General features: G+C 45.0%; 1 protein-coding gene across 2 annotated transcripts in view; it reads left to right on the top strand.

Moving 5' to 3' along the window:
- The window catches only part of AGBL1 (AGBL carboxypeptidase 1), a 943700-nt gene that overhangs the window by 163198 nt on the left and 761759 nt on the right, over positions 1-18743 (top strand). For both annotated transcript variants that reach the window (XM_088829673.1, XM_055417758.2), the window contains exons 8-9: positions 11270-11435; positions 12981-13048. In XM_088829673.1, coding sequence (XP_088685799.1) covers positions 11270-11435; positions 12981-13048 — 234 coding nt within the window. The remainder of the gene's footprint in view (positions 1-11269; positions 11436-12980; positions 13049-18743) is intronic.

Here is an 18743-nt window from a genome sequence, read left to right as displayed (position 1 = left end):
CCTAGGTAGGGAAGAGCCCCTTGAGAAGGGACTGTCAGCCCACTCCAGTATTCTTGCCTGGAGAATCCCATGGGTTGCAAAGAGTCAGACTGGACTGAGTGACTAACACACACACGTAGGCACCATAGTGCAAGGCTGCCTATACGTTCTCCATGAATAATGTGAGTTTCTCCCAGGTACCGGTAATCTGTCACCCACCCCCTGTTGGGGCCAAAGCAGCCGTGTTTCACACACATTGTGTTCCTTTCTGTCTTCTTATTTGGACTTCCCTGGTGACTCAGTGGTAAAGAGTCTGCCTGCCAATGTGGGAGAAATGGGGTTCAATCCCTGTATCTGGACGATTCCCTGGAGTAGGAAAGGGCAACCTGCTCCAGTATTTTTGCCTGGGAAATTCTATGGGCATAGGAGTCTGGCAGGCCACAGTCCATGGTATCACAAAAGAGTCTGACATGACTTAGCGACTCAATGCTTGAAAAGTGAAAACGAAAGTGGTGTCAAACGCTTTGCAACCCCATGGACTATACAGTCCATGGAATTGCTCTAGGCCAGAATACTGGAGTGGGTAGCTGTTCCCTTCTCCAGGGGATCTTCCTAACCTAGGGATTCGAACCTGGGCCTCCTGCATTGCAGGCGGATTCTTTACCAGCTGAGCCACCAGGGAACCCCACAAATACTGCAGTGGGTAGCCTATCCCTTCTCCAGTGGATCTTCCCAACCCAGGGATCAAACCTGGGTTCTCCTGTGTTGCAGGTGGATTCTTTACCAGCTAAGCTACCAGGGAAGCCCAAACAATGCTTGATGTCTTCATGTTAGCCTCTGCGCTCCCTTCATTGGTCTCATTGCTTCTGTCTGCACACCTTCCAGTTTCTCTCCACCTGAGTACATCTGGGGTAATGAAGCAGTCATCCAGAGCACCGTTTTCCAACCATGGTATCTGTAGACTCTAACCATTTTTTAAAAGCTTTTTTCCCCTCTAAACAATAACACAATATTGTGCTGCAAGCCAATATCTAATTTTCTGTCTGCTATCACCTCTGGGTTTCTCTCCATCATTCCAGTTTTCAGAGCTTCTCGGTCATGAAATAACTACCTTTTCCATTCTGTCTCTCCGGATGAGGAAATGCTCGGAATTTTTCCAAGTTGCACCATACTTTGTAAGCTTGGGTTCCCCAAATCTCGAATTTCTCCCAGCCCTTGTGAAACTGCCCCCTGCTTTGCTGATCTCTCACAGCCCCCTACTCTGGCTGGTGTGCTTCAGCCAGCTCCTCTGCCCCTGCCTTCTGCACTTTTGACTGTTTCTCAGATCTTTGTTTTTTTTTTAAAGCAGAAGAGCAGAAAAGAGAGAGGATGTTGATTCCAGAGGTACAGGTCTTTGACACAGAGAGGGTGGAGAAGATGCGAAGTGAAGCCCATGCATAAAAGCGGCTGTGAGCCTAGGATCAGGCTTCTAGAAGCAGTTCCTCAGCAGGTCGATAAAGACCTCAACTGCTCAATTAAGCATATTTACAATGAGCTCCCAGCCTCCAATTACTGTTGGGACTGGAGGCAGGATGTGAGGGAGGCAGACTCTGCACTTGGTGGCCAGGTTTCTCTTGCCTGCAGAGCCTCCCAGCACCTGGGCTCTGGGCTCTGAGCACAGATGCTGTTGCAGCTGTGCTGGAGTTGGGGCTTCACATCTATCCTCTCCCCTCTCCTGCCAGAGAAGGCACAGGAGCTGCAGGATGGCCAACCTGGAAACCTTGGATCTGGGGATGTCATTCTGGCCACTACTGCATATTATGCTACTGCTGCTGCAGCTGATGGTAATAACACTGAAAATGCAGGAGAAGAAGGGGAAGAAGAATAAAATGAAGGGAGAGATGGAAGAGGCGTGGGCAGGGGGCACAGAGGAGATTTGTGTCGAATGCTTACTATAGCGCAAGACTGGCATAGCAGCTTATGCAGACTTTCTGATTTCAATATTTTTAAAGGATTGGTGGCTCAGATAGTAAAGAATCAGCCTACAATGCGGGAGACCCACGATCGATCCCTGGGTCGGGAAGATTCCCCGGATAAAGGAATGTTAACCCACTCCGGTATTCTTGCCTGCAGAATTCCATGGACAGAGGAGTCTGATGGGCTGTAGTCCATGGGATCGTAAAGACTCGGACATGACTGGGTGACTAACACTATCTACCTAAAGGATTTGAAACTGATGATTTTTTAAATTGGATTATAATTGCTGTACAATGTTGTGTTAGTTTCCCCTTCTCTCTTGAGCCTCCCTCCGACCCTTCCCATCCCACCCCTCTAGGTCATCGCAGAGTCTGAGATGAGCTCCCTGTGCCATACAGTAACTTCTCACTAGATATCTGTTTTGTGCATGTTAGTGTGTTTATGATGGTCTCACTCAAGAGTCCAAGCTTCTGTCCAGTGCACCAGAGGTTCTCCAAGTTGAGTGTGATCAAAGCTGCTACATGGCGGCAAGGTCCTTATCCTCAGAGTTTCTGATTCAGTAGGTCTGCGATGGAGCATAGAATTTGTGTTTTTAACAAGTTCCTAAGTGATGCTGCTGCTTCTGGACTGGGGATCACACTTGGAGAACCGCTGTCCCGTACCATTTTTATTGGAGTCTGTGGTGTCATTACAAGTCTACAAGGCGTGAAAGTGACTGAGGAAGAATTGTCTCTGAGTCCTTCCCACAGCTCCTGCCCATCATAGTGTTCTTCACTTTGCTGCTGAGGTCACTGCTTGCCATGTTTCTCTTTCAGTAACCCCACCTCTTTGTTTCTTGGGTCCTGCATCCTTGCACAGATTGTCTGAGCACCCTTTAAATGTTCAGAAGTTCACATTGTCCATAATGCAGTGAGGCTGTGTGTAACATACTGGGATCTTGCTGGAGCTTTGCATGAGGAAGGAGAAAGAATGCTAACAATTTGCATGTAAGGTTAAAAAAGAACCCCTGCTAGGATGCCCTGAAATAGTTTGAGATTGTTACCAATTTTGAGAAATGGGTAGTTGCAGATGGAATAAACTTGTATGAGATAATCAGATAAAGGGGCCACTCAGTCTCTGGAGCCAGAACAGCTTCTGAGACCTAAAACTTTGCTATGATTGGTTGTTTGGAAGCTTAATTATATGTCATAATCACCCAGAGCGCTCATTTATATGCAGATAACTGGACTCCACTCCCAGAGTTTCTCATCATTAGATCTGAGCTAAGGTACAAGATTCTGCATTTCTCATAAGTATTCAGGTGATATTAATATGCCAGCAAATTTGGAAAACTCAGCAGTGGCCACAGGACTGGCCACAGTTTTCATTCCAATCCCGAAGAAAGGCAATGCCAAAGAATGCTCAAAGTACCGCACAATTGCACTCATCTCACACGCTAGTAAAGTCATGCTCAAAATTCTCCAAGCCAGGCTTCAGCAATATGTGAACCATGAACTCCCAGATGTTCAAGCAGGTTTTAGAAAAGGCAGAGGCACCAGAGATCAAATTGCCAACATCCGCTGGATCATGGAGAAAGCAAGAGAGTTCCAGAAAAACATCTATTTCTGCTTCATTGACTATGCCAAAGCCTTTGACTGTGTCGATCACAATAAACTGTGGAACATTTTGAAAGATATGGGCATACCAGACCACCTGACCTGCCTCTTGAGAAACCTGTATGCAGGTCAGGAAGCAACAGTCAGAACTGTACATGGAACAACAGACTGGTTCCAAATAGGAAAAGGAGTATGTCAAGGCTGTATATTGTTACCTTGTTTATTTAACTTCTATGCAGAGTACATCATGAGGAACGCTGGGCTGAAAGAAACACAAGCTGGAATCAAGAATGCTGGGAGAAATATCAATAACCTCAGATATGCAGATGACACTACCCTTACGGCAGAAAGTGAAGAAGAACTCAAAAGCCTCTTGATGAAAGTGAAAGAGGAGAGTGAAAAGGTTGGCTTGAAGCTCAACATTCAGAAAACAAAGATCATGGCATCTGGTCCCATCACTTCATGGGAAATAGATGGGGAAACAGTGGAAACAGTGTCAGACTTTATTTTTTTGGGCTCCAAAATCACTGCAGATGCTGATTGCAGCCATGAAATTAAAAGACGCTTACTCCTTGGAAGGAAAGTTATGACCAACCTTGATAGTATATTAAAAAGCAGAGACATTACTTTGCCAACCAAGGTCCGTCTAGTCAAGGCTATGGTTATTCCCGTGGTCATGTATGGATGTGAGAGTTGGACTGTGAAGAAAGCTGATCGCCGAAGAATTGATGCTTTTGAACTGTGGTGTTGGAGAAGACTCTTGAGAGTCCCTTGGACTGCAAGGAGATTCAACCAGTCCATTCTAAAGGAGATCAATCCTGGGTGTTCATTGGAAGGACTGATGCTAAAGCTGAAACTGCAATACTTTGGCCACCTCATGTGACGAGTTGACTCACTGGAAAAGACTCTGATGCTGGGAAAGGTTAGGGGCGGGAGGAGAAGGGGAAGACGGAGAATGAGATGGCTGGATGGCATCACTGACTCTGTGGACATGGGTTTGAGTGAACTCCGGGAGTTGGTGATGGACAGGGAGGCCTGGCGTGCTGTGATTCATGGGGTCGCGGAGAGTCGGACACGACTGAGCAACTGAACTGAACTGAACTGAATGTTGCTGGTCTGGAACCCTCACTTTGAGAACCACAAGGGTAAGCCATGATAGCCTTTTTAAAAGTTGCTGCACTGTCTGCAATAGCCAGGCCATGGAAGCAACCTAAATGTCCATCAAGAGAGAAATGGATAAAGAATATGTGGAACATATTTACAATGGAATATTGTTGTTGTTGTTCAGTTGCCAAGTCAGGTCCAACTGTTTTTTACTCCCTGTACTGCAGCATGCCACACCTCACCTCCCTGTCCCTCACTATCTCCTGGAGATTTCCCAAGTTCATGTTCATTGCATGGGTGATGCCATTCAGCCATCTTGTCCTCTGAGCCTCTCTTCTCCTGCCCTCAATCTTTCACAGCATCAGGGACTTTTTCAATGAGTCGTCTGTTCGCATCTGACCTTAAGCTTCAGCATTAGTCCTTCCAGTATTGACTGGTTTGACCTCCTTGCTGTCCAAAGGACTTTCAGGAGTCTTCTCCAGCACCACAGTTCAAAGAAATCAGTTCTTTGATGTTCAGCCTTCTTTATGGTCCAGCTCTCGCAACTGTACATGACCACAGGGAAGACGGTCATCTTTACTGTATGGACCTTTGTTGACAGAGTAATGTCACTGCTTTACTAAGCCATGAAAAGGAATGAAATTGTTCATTTGCAGAGACATGGATGGACCTAGAAACTGTTATACAGAGTGAAGTAAGTCAGAAAGGGAAAAACAAATACCGTATAATAACACCTACATGTGGAATCTAGAAAAAATATTATGTGTGTGTCCTTAGTCGCTCACTCATGTCCAACTCTTTGTGACCACATGGAATGTTACTGCCAGTCTCCTCTGCCCATAGAATTTTGCAGGCAAGAATAATGGATCTAGTTGCCATTTCCTACTCCATGGCATCTTCCTGACCCAGGGATTGAACCCAGGTCTTCTCGTTGACAGATGGAATCTTTAACACTGCACCACCTGGGAAGCCAAAAAAATGTTATAGATTAACTTCTTTGCAAAGCAGAACTAGAGACACAGACACAGAGAACAAATATATGAATTTCAAGATGGGGAAGGGGGGTGGCTAGGATGAATTGGGAGACTGGGATTCACATATATACACTTCAGTTCAGTTCAGTCACTGAGTCGTGTCCGACTCTTTGTGACCCCATGAATCACAGCACGCCAGGCCTCTCTATCCATCACCAACTCCCAGAGTTCACTCAAACTCATGTCCACCAAGTCGGTGATGCCATCCAGCCATCTCATTCTCTGTCGTCCCCTTCTCCTCCCGCCCCCAATCCCTCCCAGCATCAGAGTCTTTTCCAGTAAGTCAACTCTTCACATGAGGTGGTCAAAGTATTGGAGTTTCAGCTTTAGCATCAGTCCTTCCAATGAACACCCAGGGCTGATCTCCTTTAGAATGGACTGGTTGGATCTCCTTGTAGTCCAAGGGACTCTCAAGAGTCTTCTCCAGCACCAGAGTTCAAAAGCATCAATTCTTCCATGATCAGCTTTCTTCACAGTCCAACTCTTACATCCATACATGACCAGTGGAAAAACCATAGCCTTGACTAGACGGATCTTTGTTGGCAAAGTAACGTCTCTGCTTTTTAATATACTATCTAGGTTAGTCATAACTTTCCTTCCAAGGAGTAAGTGTCTTTTAATTTCATGGCTGCAATCAGCATCCGCTACGGTGTTTAAAATAAATAACAACTGAGAACCTACTGTATAGCACAGGGAACTCTACTTAATGCTCTGTGATGACCAGAATGGGAAGGAAATCCAGAAAAAGAGAAGATATATGTACACATATAGCTGATTCACTTTTCTGCACAGCAGAAACTAGCACAACATTGTAAGGCAACTGAACCCCAATAAAAATTAATTACAAAAAATAAAAAGCTGCAGCCACGACATGTGCCCAAGAAGGGTGAGAGGCCAAGTCTTGATTCATCAGGGCCCTCTTTGTCCACAGGACTGATTACCCCCAGCACTGTGGATCTCCCAATGGAGTGTTAGCCACTTGGGATTGGGAACTTAATATCCTGGAGGTCAGGGTGGTCAGAGCTCATTTGCTCTTTGTTCAGTAAATGTTTCCTAAGCTCCTGGTTTGTGAAAGGCACTGGGGTTAGGTCACATGTTCAAGGAGGTGATTAGAGTTTCCGTCCTCCTCAGGAAACCTACTGTCTTACAGGGGAAATCAGGATCACTGTAATATAGACAGCAGGTACCGTAGAGAAGGGGCTTCCCAGGTGGCACTGGTGGTAAAGAACCTGCCTGCCAATGCAGGAGACGCAAGAGATGTGAATTTAATCCCTGGGCTGGGAAGATCCCCTAGAGGAGGCCATGGCAACCCACTCCAAGATTCTTGCCTTGAGAATCCCCATGGACAGAGGAGCCTGGTGGGTTACAGTCCATGAGATTGCAAAGAGTCAGACATGACTGAAGTGACTTAACACTCACACCCACATGGTAGAGATGATTGTTTGCAAAGTAGATTTCAACTTGTCAAGGATCATGCTGGCTGCCACTGGAGAGGAGTATCCCAGGGCATGAGAGGAGGAGGAGTTAGGAGGGCAAGGGGAGAAGTCAGACCATGAGAGTCGAGGCAGGAGATGCTGATGGCTTTGGCTGGTGAGAAGCAGTTGTTCAGTCACTCAGTCTGCTTGTGACCCCATGAACTATAGCCCACCAGGCTCCTCTGTCCGTGGGATTTCCAACAGACAAGAATACTGGAGGGGGTTGCCATCTCCTTCTCCAGGGGATCTCCCCAACCCAGGGACCGAACCTGCGTCTCCTGCCTTGCAGGCAGATTCCTTAGCACTGAGCCACCAGGGAAGCCCAGTGAGAAGCAGATCCGGAGCTTAAACCCAGGGCCGCCTCTTCCTTGAGCGCCTCTTCCACTAGAACATCTCATCTTGTTATTGAGGATTGTTTCCAGGACCCCGCCGTGAATTAGCAGTGGTCTCCTATGATCTTTTCAGATTCTTATGAGATTTTATGATCCTAATGATGCCTCCTGGCTTCCTCTTGGCTCACTTACCCAGTGTTTACTATTAGGCCCTCATCTTACATATAACTCGTTTAATTCAGACACAGTCTTTATGAGAAAGTTTCTGATAGCATCTCTTCTTTACAGATAAGGAAGTTGAAAAGAGAGGTATAGTAACTTAGAAGGGTTCCGAGTTGTACAGTTAGTCCTCGTCAGCCCAGGATTTTTTGTTTGTTTGTTTTTTGTTTCAACATTAAACTTTTTATTTTATGTTAGGGTGTATCCAGTTAACAATGTTGTGGTAGTTTTAGGTGAATAGCAAAGGGACTCAGCCATACATATACATGTATCCGTTCTCCCCCAAATTCCTGTTCCATCAGGGTTGTCACGTAACATTGAGCAGAGTTCTCTGTTCTCTGCAGTAGGTCATCCATTTTGAATACAGCAGTGTGAACATGGTCTTCCCAAACTCTCTAACTATCCTTTCCCCACACCGGCCACTGTAAGGTCATTCTTTAAGTCTGTGAGTCTCTTTCTGCTTGGTAAATAAGTTCATTTGCATCATTTCTTTTTAGATTCCACATTTAAGGGGTGTCATACCATATTTCTCCTTCTCTGTCTGGCTGACTTCACCCAGTATGACTCTCTAGGTCCCTCCAAGTGGCATTATTTCATTCGTTTTATGGCTGAGAAGTACTCCTTTGTGTACACGCACCACCTCTTCTTTATCCGTTCCTCTGTCGATGGGTAACCTCCGTGTCTTGGCTATTGTAAACAGTGCTGCAGTGAGCATCAGGGTGCAGTCAAGGATTTGAATTCAGGTGGCCTTGCTCTGATCTGAGCTGTCTGCTATACTCTGTTTCACTTACGTACTATGAAAGTAGGATATTTATTATCCCACAGCGGACTCAGTGATATCAAACGTGAGTTGAAAGTTTTAAGCAGTCTTGTATTTCATCATCTTTTTCAAGTAGCAGGTGGATGATTTGGAGTTATGGGAAGAGTGAGCCTATGGATGTCACCTTTGCCCCAATTCTGAGATATTTGTCCACAGAGATCCTGTATCCTGGAGTCTTATCATTTGATGATACACATCACAAGTGGCTACCCTGCATTTGCAGGAGCCAGAGGGTGCATGCCTGCTTAAATTTTGTGTCCTGAGCCCCTCCTTGCCCCATGATGCATTAAGACTAGGAAAATGTTGGTGAAAGATCTGGGCATTTCTGTTACAGTAACTTGGACTCAAGGATCATCTTTATTTTTTTAAATTAATTTTTATTGGAATATGGTTGCATTTGGAGTAGGAAATGGCAACCACTCCAGGGTTCTTGCCCGGAAAACACCGTGGATGGAGGAGCCTGGCTGGTTATAGTCCATGAGGTCGCAAAGAGTTGGACACGATTGAGCACGCATGCACATAGATCCTTTACAGTCTTGTGTTCCTTTCTGTTGTACAGCAAAGTGAGTCAGCCACACACACACACACACACACACACCCGTTCTTTTCTGGTTTCCTTCTCATTTAGGTCACCTGGAGCACTGAGTAGAGCTTCCTTAGCTTCACAGTAGGTTCTCATTAGTGGTCTCTCTTATACATAGTATCAGTCCAAGGATCATCTTCAAATTCATAAATGTTTTCTCCAGAGTAGAGCAGACACCCAATATAACATTATCCCTAAAGTCTAGGTTTCTGTAGACACCGTTACCCAAAGTCCGTTCATGGCATGGCCGAATCCAAGAGGACACTGGACTCGACTCCATCCCTTCACTTGCTTTTCACAGGCACCATCCCACAGCAAGGAAAACATTGTTTCCATCATCAGCAATAACACCAGTGACCGTCATAGACAGACCTGGCTTCCAGAGTACTGGCAGGTTTGACCAAGTTTCCTGGCCTGGACTTGGCTCCATATCTCCTGAGGTTGTAACTCAGAGCATTACCTCTGATCAGTCAGCCGCCTCACTCACCTCTCTTTATCGTCCACATTCAGCTCTCTCTTTTTCCAATCCTCATACTTTTCGCTAAGCGCTTGAAACTATTTGAGCAGTCCCAGTGATGAAGTGGGCTTCTTGGGTAACTCAGATGGTAAAGGATCCACTTGCAATGCAGGAGACCTGGCATCGATCCCTGGGTTGGGAAGATCCCCTGGAGAAGGAAAAGTACCCACTTCAGTATTCTGGCCTGGAGAATTCCACGGACAGAGGAGTCTGGTGGGCTGCAATCACAGAGTCACACATGACTGAGTGACTGAGTCTTACTTACTTACTTACTTTCATCTGAGGTGATGAAATAGCCTCAACTAACTTATTTTCCATGGAAAGTGTTTCCTGCTGTTGGTTCAGGTTACCTGATCGGTATTATTTGAGCACACTGAAGAGAGAGAGCATTGTTTTTTCTTTCTGATGTGGACCAATTTTAAAGTCTTTATTGAGTTTGTTACAATATTGATTTTGTTGCTTTTATGTTTTGGTTTTTTGATTGCAAGGCATGTGGGATCTTAGCTCTCTGACCAGGGACTGAACCCACTCCTTCTGCACTGGAAGGTGAAATCTTACCCACTGGACCACTAGGGAAGTCCCAGGCATTCTTGATTGTATTAAGAACTTTCTGTTTTGGATGTTGGCTTACTTTCATTTCACTCTGGAGTTGTTTGGGTAGCTTGAATTCATGGCTTAAAGTTTATTAACTTTTTTCCCTCCATGTTCTTTCCTGTGGGGCTGCCTGTAATGTGGGCCTGAAGGTACCATGCAGGGCGTCATTATAGACGCTCTGTGGCATATTCTAAAGTGTCCACCATATCTCCTGCTATGACTTATTAGCCTCAGAGCTTACTGGAAGCCCTTTAGGAATATCACACTGGAGGCTTTCATTAATCAACTCTCTGTACCAAATCAGGAGACAAAATGTTTACTAAGAGACTGAAGGAAACGGCCATGCTTTCGCCAAAGAGATCCTGACCACTCCCAACTCTCTCTCTCTCTCAGTTTAGTATACTTGTTCTTACATTTTTCACTGTGCCTGAAAACCAGGATCTTGTCATGTTCCATCAGTATCAAAATGTTACCCCTTGCAAACTCAATTTTTCTTTGCTTTGTCTTGCTACCAAGAGGGACTGACACTGTGGGCTTTGAAAAGAAGTATGCTATTTAATTTAGGTGCTTGGGATTCTCTTAATCTTTTTTCTGATTTCATATTTTACATTTTCCTTCATGTTTACCCCCTCAGATAATAGCTGAAAGAGAACAGTAAGACTTCTATCAGTTCAGCTGCTCATTTTCTAATTTAGGGGATAATTCACAGTGACACATGGATGGTTGAAGGAAGATGCCATTTCCTTTCCTTCCCTCAGCTCTTCTAGACAATGTCTTACCTTAGGTGCAGCCTCCCTTGAAAATCTTTCAGGTCTATTTTCAGACTTAATTCACTCCAATAATATATGAGCTGTAAAAGAGAAATAAAACTATAGATGATAGACTGGACCAAAGTAGATTCTACATTAGACAAAATGCTACATTAGAATGTTCAGATTAGATACCTTAAGGGTATTTAACTGTGCATTTAGGCTGTGTGCAGTTCATTACCTAAAACACCATTATAGCAAAGGGACTCTGCACAAGACGGTGGTGTCTGATAGGATATTCTCTTTGTTTAGAACTGCCTGGATGACCAAAGTCTGGAGCCTGTCATCTCCATTGCTCTTCAGATCCTGAGACAATGCTACCCTAAGAGTCCACTTCCCTTGGTCACAACCAGCAGTGCTTATTCTTTTCCAGTCCCTGGGATCGTCACCTCTGAAACTCCACGTGTTCTAACTGAAGGTAAATATGTGGATATACAGATGTTCCTGTGGCTCAGTGGTAAAAAGTCCACCTGCCAGTGCAGGAGACATGGGTTTGATCCCTGGGTTGGGAAGATCCCCTGAAGGAGGAAATGGCAACCCACTCCAGTATTCTTGCCTGGAGAATCCGATGGACAGAGAAGTCTGGCAGATTGCAGTCCATAGGGTCACAAAGAGTCAGACACAACTGAGGGACTGAGCACACACACAATGTTCCGGTGGTTATTCTGTACTCATCTTGCCAGCTATAAGCTTTATGATGGATTTTTGCATTTGGATAATATTTCAGAGGAATGTGGATGAAAGTAGAATCAGTTTTTTTTTTTTTTACAGATTAACCATGATTATCTAATAAGCTAATTAGAGAGATGAATGAAAAGGCAAAGTGTTCATAATACCAAGCTCATTAATTTGGTCCTTTATTATTAATTGTTGCCAGTTTGCATCTCTGACTTGATGGACATGAGTTTGAATAGGCTCCAGGAGTTGGTGATGAACAAGGAAGCCTGGCGTGCTACAGTCCATGGGGTAGCAAAGAGGCGGACACAACTGAGCGACTGAATTGAACTGCACTGATGGAATGACTGTATAGTCATCTCAGCTGATTAAAAACAAAATCTATTTCCAGCCCCATGATGGAATCCCTCCACTGAACCGACTGGTTCTGGAATTACTTTGCCCTAAGGATGGACTTGAAATCAAACTTTTGCTGTTTACCACCTTTTGCTGTTTACCACCCCCACAGTAGCCGTGTTAGAATACTTGACAGTGTGATTGTCCAGTGTCCGAGAAGATTTTGTTGTCAGAAGAGTCTAGTGGTTTTCAACTTTGTCCTTTTTTCAGGGAACAGATTTTCTATAGGCATCATCTTGTTGCAATGACACTGGATGCTTCCTTTGGACCTTTGTTTTAAATAAGTTCCTTCGCACTAAAATTAGGGAGTCAATCAAAGTGTTGTCCACATTACAGCAGCTTTGACATGTGTGTGATCACTAAACTCTGGCAATGTCAGTTGCATAACTACTTCCATATCGGGTGGAGGAAGCCAGAATGGTTCACGTGCCTGCTAAGTCACTGCTCAGTCGTGTCCAGATCTTTGTGACCCCATGAACTACAGCCTGCAAAGCTCCTTTTGCCATGGGATTCTCCAGGCAAGCATACTGGAGTGGATTCTCCAGGCAAGAATACTGGAGTGGGCTTCCGTTTCCTCCTCCAGGGGATCTTCCCAACTCAGGGACTGAACCTGCGTCTCCTGTGTTGCACGCATATACGTTACTGCTTGAGCCATCTGGGAAGCCATGTGTTGTTTTACTCTGCACTCATTTTGCATTCAGCGTGGGGCGGCACTTTAGACTTCATGAGACAGTACTGTTGTGTGCCTATATTTGCACAAGTTACGCATTCAATAATCGCTAGCCTGTGCTGAGGTCTTGTGCACGTAATAACAGCCTCCTGGTTGTAAGAAAAAGTACTGACCATTGTGTTCTAAGAATTCCAACCCACCTCTGTTTTTTTCCCCACCTAGAAGATTATGAAGATGATGGTGAGGAAGAAGAGGACAAAGATTCAGATTCTGAAGACGTGAAAGAGGAAGTAGGTACACTTGCCCTTGATTCAAGTGATCTCCACATTCACAGTTCTCAAAGGAAAATGCCCTTTTCTATGTTCAGGTGAACCCAGAGTAAATTTTAAGGACACACTTTTGTGCTTCCCTGGTAGCTCAGCTGATGAAGAATCCACCTGCAATGCAGGAGACCCCAGTTCGATTCCTGGGTTGGGAAGATCCCCTGGGAGAAGGGATAGGCTTCCCACTCCACTGTTCTTGGGCTTCCCTGGTGGCTCAGCTGGTGCAGAATCTATGTGCAATGTGGGAGACCTGAGTTCAGTCCCTGGGTTGGGAAGATCCCCTGGATAGGGAAACGGCTACCCACTCCGGTATTCTGGCCTGGAGGATCCCAAGGGTCGCAAAGAATCGACACGACTGAGTGACTTTCATTTTGTGCTTCCACTCCAGGGCCCCAAAAATACTGATGCTCAGTTAATGACTGCTACTGTTGTCCTTTTCATCTGGTAGGTCCTGCACAATCTTATTGTCACATCAGAGGCTACCCCGTATTAAGGCACTAGTATTCCATCAGGACGGAGAAGGCAATGGCAAGCCACTCCAGTACTCTTGCCTAGAAAATCCCATGGATGGAGGAGCCTGGTAGGCTGCAGTCCGTGGGGTCGCTAAGGGTCGGACACGACTGAGCGACTTCACTTTCACTTTTCACTTTCACACATTGGAGAAGGAAATGGCAACCCACTCCAGTGTTCTTGCTTGGAGAATCCCAGGGACGGGGGAGCCTGGTGGGCTTCCATCTATGGGGTCACACAGAGTCGGACACGACTGAAGTGACTTAGCAGCAGCAGCAGCAGCAGCATTCCATCAGGATGAGCCTCAGGTAGACACTCCTGGTTGCTGGAGAGGGTGTGGAGAAAAGGGAACCCTCTTACACTGTTGGTGGGAATGCAAACTAGTACAACCACTATGGAGAACAGTGTGGAGATTCCTTAAAAATCTGGAAATAGAACTGCCATATGACCCAGAAATCGCACTCCTGGGCATACACACCAAGGAAACCAGAATTGAAAGAGACACATGTACTCCAATGTTCATAGCAGCACTGTTTATAATAGCCAGGACATGGAAGCAACCTAGATGTCCATCTGCAGATGAATGGATAAGAAAGCTGTGGTACATATACACAATGGAGTATTACACAGCCATTAAAAAGAATACATTTGAATCAGTTCTAATGAGGTGGATGAAACTGGAGCCTATTATACAGAGTGAAGTAAGCCAGAAAGAAAAACACCAATACAGTATATTAACGCATATATATGGAATTTAGAAAGATGATAACGATAACCCTGTATATGAGACAGCAAAAGAGACACAGGTCTATAGAACAGTCTTTTGGACTCTGTGGGAGAGGACGAGGGTGGGATGATTTGGGAGAATGGCATTGAAACATGTATATTATCATATGTGAAACGAATCGCCAGTCCAGGTTCGATGCATGAGACAGGATGCTCGGGGCTGGTGCACTGGGATGACCCAGAGGGAAGGGATGGGGAGGGAAGGGATGGGGTTCAAGATGGGGAACACATATACACCCGGGGTAGATTCATGTCAATGTATGGCAAAACCAATACAATAATGTAAAGTAATTAGTCTCCAGATAAAATAAATAAATTTAAAAAAAAAGTGTGAATGGCATTCAGGCAGAGACCATGGAAAGATTTTCTAGGAAACTTTTTGTGGTAGATCTCCAGTATCTTTCTAAGTTAGCCTTTTCTACTCACTCTGTACACACAGGACCACTGTGTTGTGCAGCTCCATTTACCTTTGAGCCGATGTGAACTGTATTCCTTTGGGTTGTATTGTGAACATCCTAACCAGCAAGAACGTAGTGCCTTTTGGTCTCTATTACTGATGACCTGTGCTCCAGAGTGGAGGCCAGCGAGCTTTCTGTGAGAGGTCACATGATCGCTGCTCTAGGCTCGTGGGCCGTTCAGTCTCTGTCACAGTGACTCGACTTTGCTGCTGTAGCACAGGGGCAGCTGTGGGCAGACGTGGAGACAATAGGGGCGGTGGGGCACAGTTTACTGACTGCATTGCGGGGAGAGACTTTCTGGACGCTGGCACTATTGCATTTGGCCACATGATTCTTAGTTGCGGTGCTTGTCTTCTGCACTGTAGGATGTTTCATCGGATCCCTGACCTCAGCGCACAAGGTGCTGCTGACACCCACCACTTGGACCCCTCAGTCACGAGCAAAACTGTCTCTTGTTGTTGTTTAGTCACTAGGTCGTGTCCGACTCTTGGCGACCCCACGGACTGTGGCCCTCAGAGCTCTTCTGGGTTTCTCCAGGCAAGAACACGGGATGAGTTGCCATTTCCTTCTCCAGGGGATCTTCCTTCCTAGGGATCAAACCCGAGTCTCCTGTATTCTCGAGTCACCCGAGAAGCCCAAAACTGTCTCTAGGACTTGCCACATATCTCTGGGGGAGGGAAATCACCCTGTGGTTGAGAACTACTGCTCTAGAAAAACGATAATTCATCTGTGAGTTATAATTATGTCTCCATTTCTGTTAGTGGCCGTGAACAAGTTCCTTCAAGTTCTAGTGTCTTAATTTTGACACCGGGGAAATATCTGACGTTCCTGGAGATGAAGTCTGAGTTTGAAACTCTGTCTGTTTATCATCTGTCATCTACCCGTTTGTCATCTATGTGTCTATCACTCTCATCTATGTATCTGCCTACCTGTATATGTGTCATCTGTATTTGTTGATATGTCTATCGTCTCCCTACCTTTCTATCATGTATATGTCTCTTTACCTGTCTCACGTGTATCTATCGACCTCCCTCCCTACCTTTCATCTCTATCTGTAGTTCTATGTATTTCACCTTTATCTATCTGTGGATTTATCTGTCTACCTGTCTATCGTCAATTTCTCAATGTATATATCTCACATCTATCTACCTCCCTATCTGTATCTATCTAGCTCACCTGTATCTCTCTGTTCATCTATCTAGCCACCCATCATTCCATCCTCTTCTCTCCCTTCTCATCCACCTACATATCTACCTAGAGAGAAAGGGACTTTTTGCATTCTCTATCATAATAATCACCCACCTTGCTACTGGTAATACCAGACATGGAGGGTCTACCTCTTAGCGAGGTCTCTAGGTTAAGGCTGTTACTGATATTATGGTGTGCCCAGGGTTTTGCTGATAAACAGAATCATTTTTGAAGTCATCAGAAGCAAATTGGCTCTTTGCTGTGGCTTGCCGGTGCAGGCCTATGGAGAACTTGCTGAATTATTTGAATAATACTGTGCTGCTGCAGTCATTCATCAATGCCACTTTCCCTCCCCTCTTGCGGGCTCTTTGATAACTGAATGTTTGATGCGGAGCGTCAGTAATCTCTTGTATCTGATATGAAGGGACAAGTTGCAGGCTGGTGCCTGACTTCACACAGCACGGGGTTGTGGGTGGGGAGCTCTCAGACCATCTCCCTGCCCCCACCCCTGGCTCTGCAGATGATGGTGGGTTTGGATGGAATGGAATATAAACAAATAAATAAATCCAGCTGGGAAGGAAGCATAAGACAAATGAGTGAGGCCCTGGAAATAATTCATCAAAAGCTTTCAAGCCAAGGAGAAGGTGAGAAGTTAGTGTGTGAGCATGCATTGTAGAGAAACAGGAATAGTGGAGGGTAAGGGCTTGGTTCTGGGGGTGTTGCAAGAGTCAGGGAACTGGTGTCCCAGCAAACTTGTTTTCCCCAGGAGAAGCCAGCACCTTTTTCTCCTAGATATGTGGCCAAGCCTTCCCAGGTAATGCTAGTGGTAAAGAACCTGCCTGCCAATGCAGGAGACGTAAGAGATGCAAGTTTGATCCCTGGCTCAGGAAGATTTCCTGGAGGAGGAAATGGCAACCCACTCCAGTATTCTTGTCTCAAGAATCCCATGGACAGAAGAGCCTGGCGGGCTATGGTCCATAGGGTTGAAAAGAGTCGGACATGAGTGAAGTGATGCAGCCCCAGCAGCATACGGGCAGGAAACCAAGAGTATTTATTTCTGGTCAGAGAAGTGACCCAGGCCTTTAACTTATGACCTTTTCATTTGAAAAATCTTAGTTGCTAATTGGGAGAAATCTGTTAGAAAGAATTATTAAAAGGAACTTCTTATATCTGTAAAGGGTCTTGAGTGTGGATAGTCAGATGCTATTCTTTGATAGAAAAGTGTCATCATAAGGAAGGAGAAACTTACAATGAATATCAACTGGGAGTTGGCCATGATTTTTCCTTCATGAAAATAAACATTAGATTTAGATAGACCCTAGAGAAGAGGATGTACAGAGTGAATTCAAGCTCTTCCTTCCTTTTTTCCTCCTCTTAAACTTTTTATTTCTTTCAGGTATTTTCTTGGATATGATTCATGTGTGCAGCAGCATGCTAAGTTCTTAGGGATGATATTATGATACAAAAACAAATGAGACAGTTTTTATCTTCAAAGAAATCACTCTAGTCAACTTGGGGATTGTCTCTGCCAGAGTCAAATTAGTCCCTTCAAAAGGGTGCTGAACTCAAATCTAATGCTGGCCAAAGTCAGTATTGGAAAGGTCCAGTCTGAGGAGGAAGGACCTTGTCTGGGTTATATGGGTTCCAGAATCCCTAAATGATGACGCTTGTCTGGGTTGCTGTGGGTGCAGAGAAGTTGGTCGGCTGCTAAATAAATATAAATGGTATTTATAAAATATGGAAGGAGTTGACAATCTGCCTGAATGCCTGGAGATTCAGAGGCCAAGTTTCAATCCTTAAAGACCAGAAGTGATCTCTGGGGGAATTCCCTGGTGGTCCAGTAGCTAAGACTCCAACCAAGCTCCCAATGCAGCGGGCCGAGGTTTGATCCTTGGTTGATCTGGGAACTAGATCCCACATGCTGCAACTAAGAGCTGGTGCAGCCAAATAAATAAATATTTTTTTAAAAGTAATGGTCTCTTACAAGTACTCCACTTTACTACTACACTGAGAAAGGCATCATAGACAATATATAAATGAATGGGCATGGTTATGCTACGATAAAACTTTATTGACACAAGCAGTGGGTCATCAGTCGTGACCTATGTACATAGTTGTGATCAGTCGTGGTCATCAGTTGTGACCCTATGTACCATAGCCCGCCAGGCTCCTCTCTCCATGGGATTCTCCAGGCAAGAATGCTGGAGTTGGTTCTCATGCCCTCTTCCAGGGGATCTTCCTGTCTCAGGGAATTGATCCTACGTCTCTTATGTCTCCTGCATTGGCAGGTGGGTTCTTTAACACTAGCACCACCTGGGAAATCCACAGATTGCTAACTTCTGCTCTAATGCTAAGTAGATCACATAGTTAGGCTGAAACTCATGGGCTACTGAACACTCTTCACACCAAACATATTGGCCCTACTTGCTGGTGGGGAGATGCTTCTCAATGCTTGCCAGGTTGCATTTTTATTGGTGCCACCTCGGGGTGTGGCTGAGGCTGGAGCAGAGATGGTGGAAGCAAGGAGGATCTGACAGATGAAGCTGGAAAGGATAAGTGTTAGGGTTTCTAATACCAGGCTAAGGAATTCGGGTCTGAAAATATTATTATATCAAGCTCATGGGAATCTGTATTTCTTTTAATTTAAAGTTTGGAGAAAATTGCAGAAAATGGATGAAATGTTGCATTTTTATCCCCCAAATCAGAAATATAAACATTCA

This window comes from Moschus berezovskii, chromosome 21, assembly GCF_049115385.1.
Source record: "Moschus berezovskii isolate FMDL1 chromosome 21, NW_MosBer_1.0, whole genome shotgun sequence".
In the NCBI taxonomy this organism is placed as follows: domain Eukaryota; kingdom Metazoa; phylum Chordata; class Mammalia; order Artiodactyla; family Moschidae; genus Moschus; species Moschus berezovskii.
Note: the sequence above shows the minus strand (reverse complement) of the source record. Positions and strands in the feature narration are given on the sequence as shown.